General features: G+C 52.1%; 1 protein-coding gene across 2 annotated transcripts in view; it reads right to left on the bottom strand.

Moving 5' to 3' along the window:
• Positions 1-1,099, bottom strand: part of SRF (serum response factor) — a 27,361-nt gene that overhangs the window by 687 nt on the left and 25,575 nt on the right. For both annotated transcript variants that reach the window (XM_018567940.1, XM_018567942.1), the window contains exons 5-6: positions 563-745; positions 325-401 (exon numbers count right to left, since the gene is read on the bottom strand). In XM_018567940.1, the coding sequence (XP_018423442.1) occupies positions 325-401; positions 563-745 (260 nt within the window). The remainder of the gene's footprint in view (positions 1-324; positions 402-562; positions 746-1,099) is intronic.

Below are 1,099 nucleotides of genomic sequence, written 5' to 3'. Positions count from 1 at the left end.
GGGGGGGGCAGTCTGTGCTGATCAGGAGGGGGGTCTGTGACCCCCCTCCTGATCAGGGCAGTACGGATTGACATATGCGACACTGGCATATATGTGTCTATCCAATTTTTTCCTCCTCTATCTTGTGATATGTGTCCATTTACATCAGATTACCCCCCAATCCGGCACAAAAACTTGCAGACTGACCCGATCGGACCGCCCGTGTGACAGGGGCCTAAATTTGTTTTATATCTCTCTGGATCTCCACTTTTCAACATTATTACCCAACCAGCCCCCACATGACTGAACGGCCAATCACAAACCGGGGATGCCTGGGTTCTGTACCTGGTGAAGCTGTACTGCGGACACTGGAATCTGGACGGTGCCAGGCGGCCCTGTGAGGAAAACTTGCTGTACTCCACCTGTGACAAGGACACAAAGCAGATCCATTAAGCAGACAGCAACATCGTGTAGAAGAGAACACACACCATGCTGAATGTCAGAAGCTCCAACCCTGCAAAGGCTTGTGGGTAGGCGAGGAAGAGTGCCAGTGTACAGCATGCAGTTATCACTCAGGCCTTACCCTGCTCCTGCGAGTGGGACACCTGCATCTGGGAGGCCGAGGAGAAGGCATTGAGCACCGCCAGGCTCCCATCTGTCAAACCCTGAGTGGGAGCATACATGACAGCGTGCGGACTGGAGTACATCATGTGACCGCTCACTGTGGTGGGCACAGAGGAAGTCATGATAGCAGCGGGCAGGGTCACTAGTGGAAGAGAGACTACACATTAAAAGAGCTATCTGCCATAGTACTTCACATCTCAACACCCCACCATACCTATACAACATCAGCTGTACATACACGGAAGGACGGACGGACGCACACGCTGGAAGCATCTCTGGCACACAAGAGGCCGCACAGAAGAGACATTTACTACAAAACATGGATTCTCAATGACACAATGCAGAGGGTGAAGGACATCACAATGGAACATACATGAGAGCACCGTTACTTCACTCTCTGCTCACCATCTGTGTGTCTCGGTGACACACACACACACACACACACACACACACACACACACACACACACACAGCAGAGCCCAGTACCGTTGCACCC

The sequence above is a fragment of the Nanorana parkeri genome, unplaced genomic scaffold, assembly GCF_000935625.1.
Source record: "Nanorana parkeri isolate BGI_ZX_2015 unplaced genomic scaffold, ASM93562v1 scaffold1119, whole genome shotgun sequence".
Lineage (NCBI taxonomy): Eukaryota > Metazoa > Chordata > Amphibia > Anura > Dicroglossidae > Nanorana > Nanorana parkeri.
This window is presented reverse-complemented; position numbering and strand designations above follow the sequence as displayed.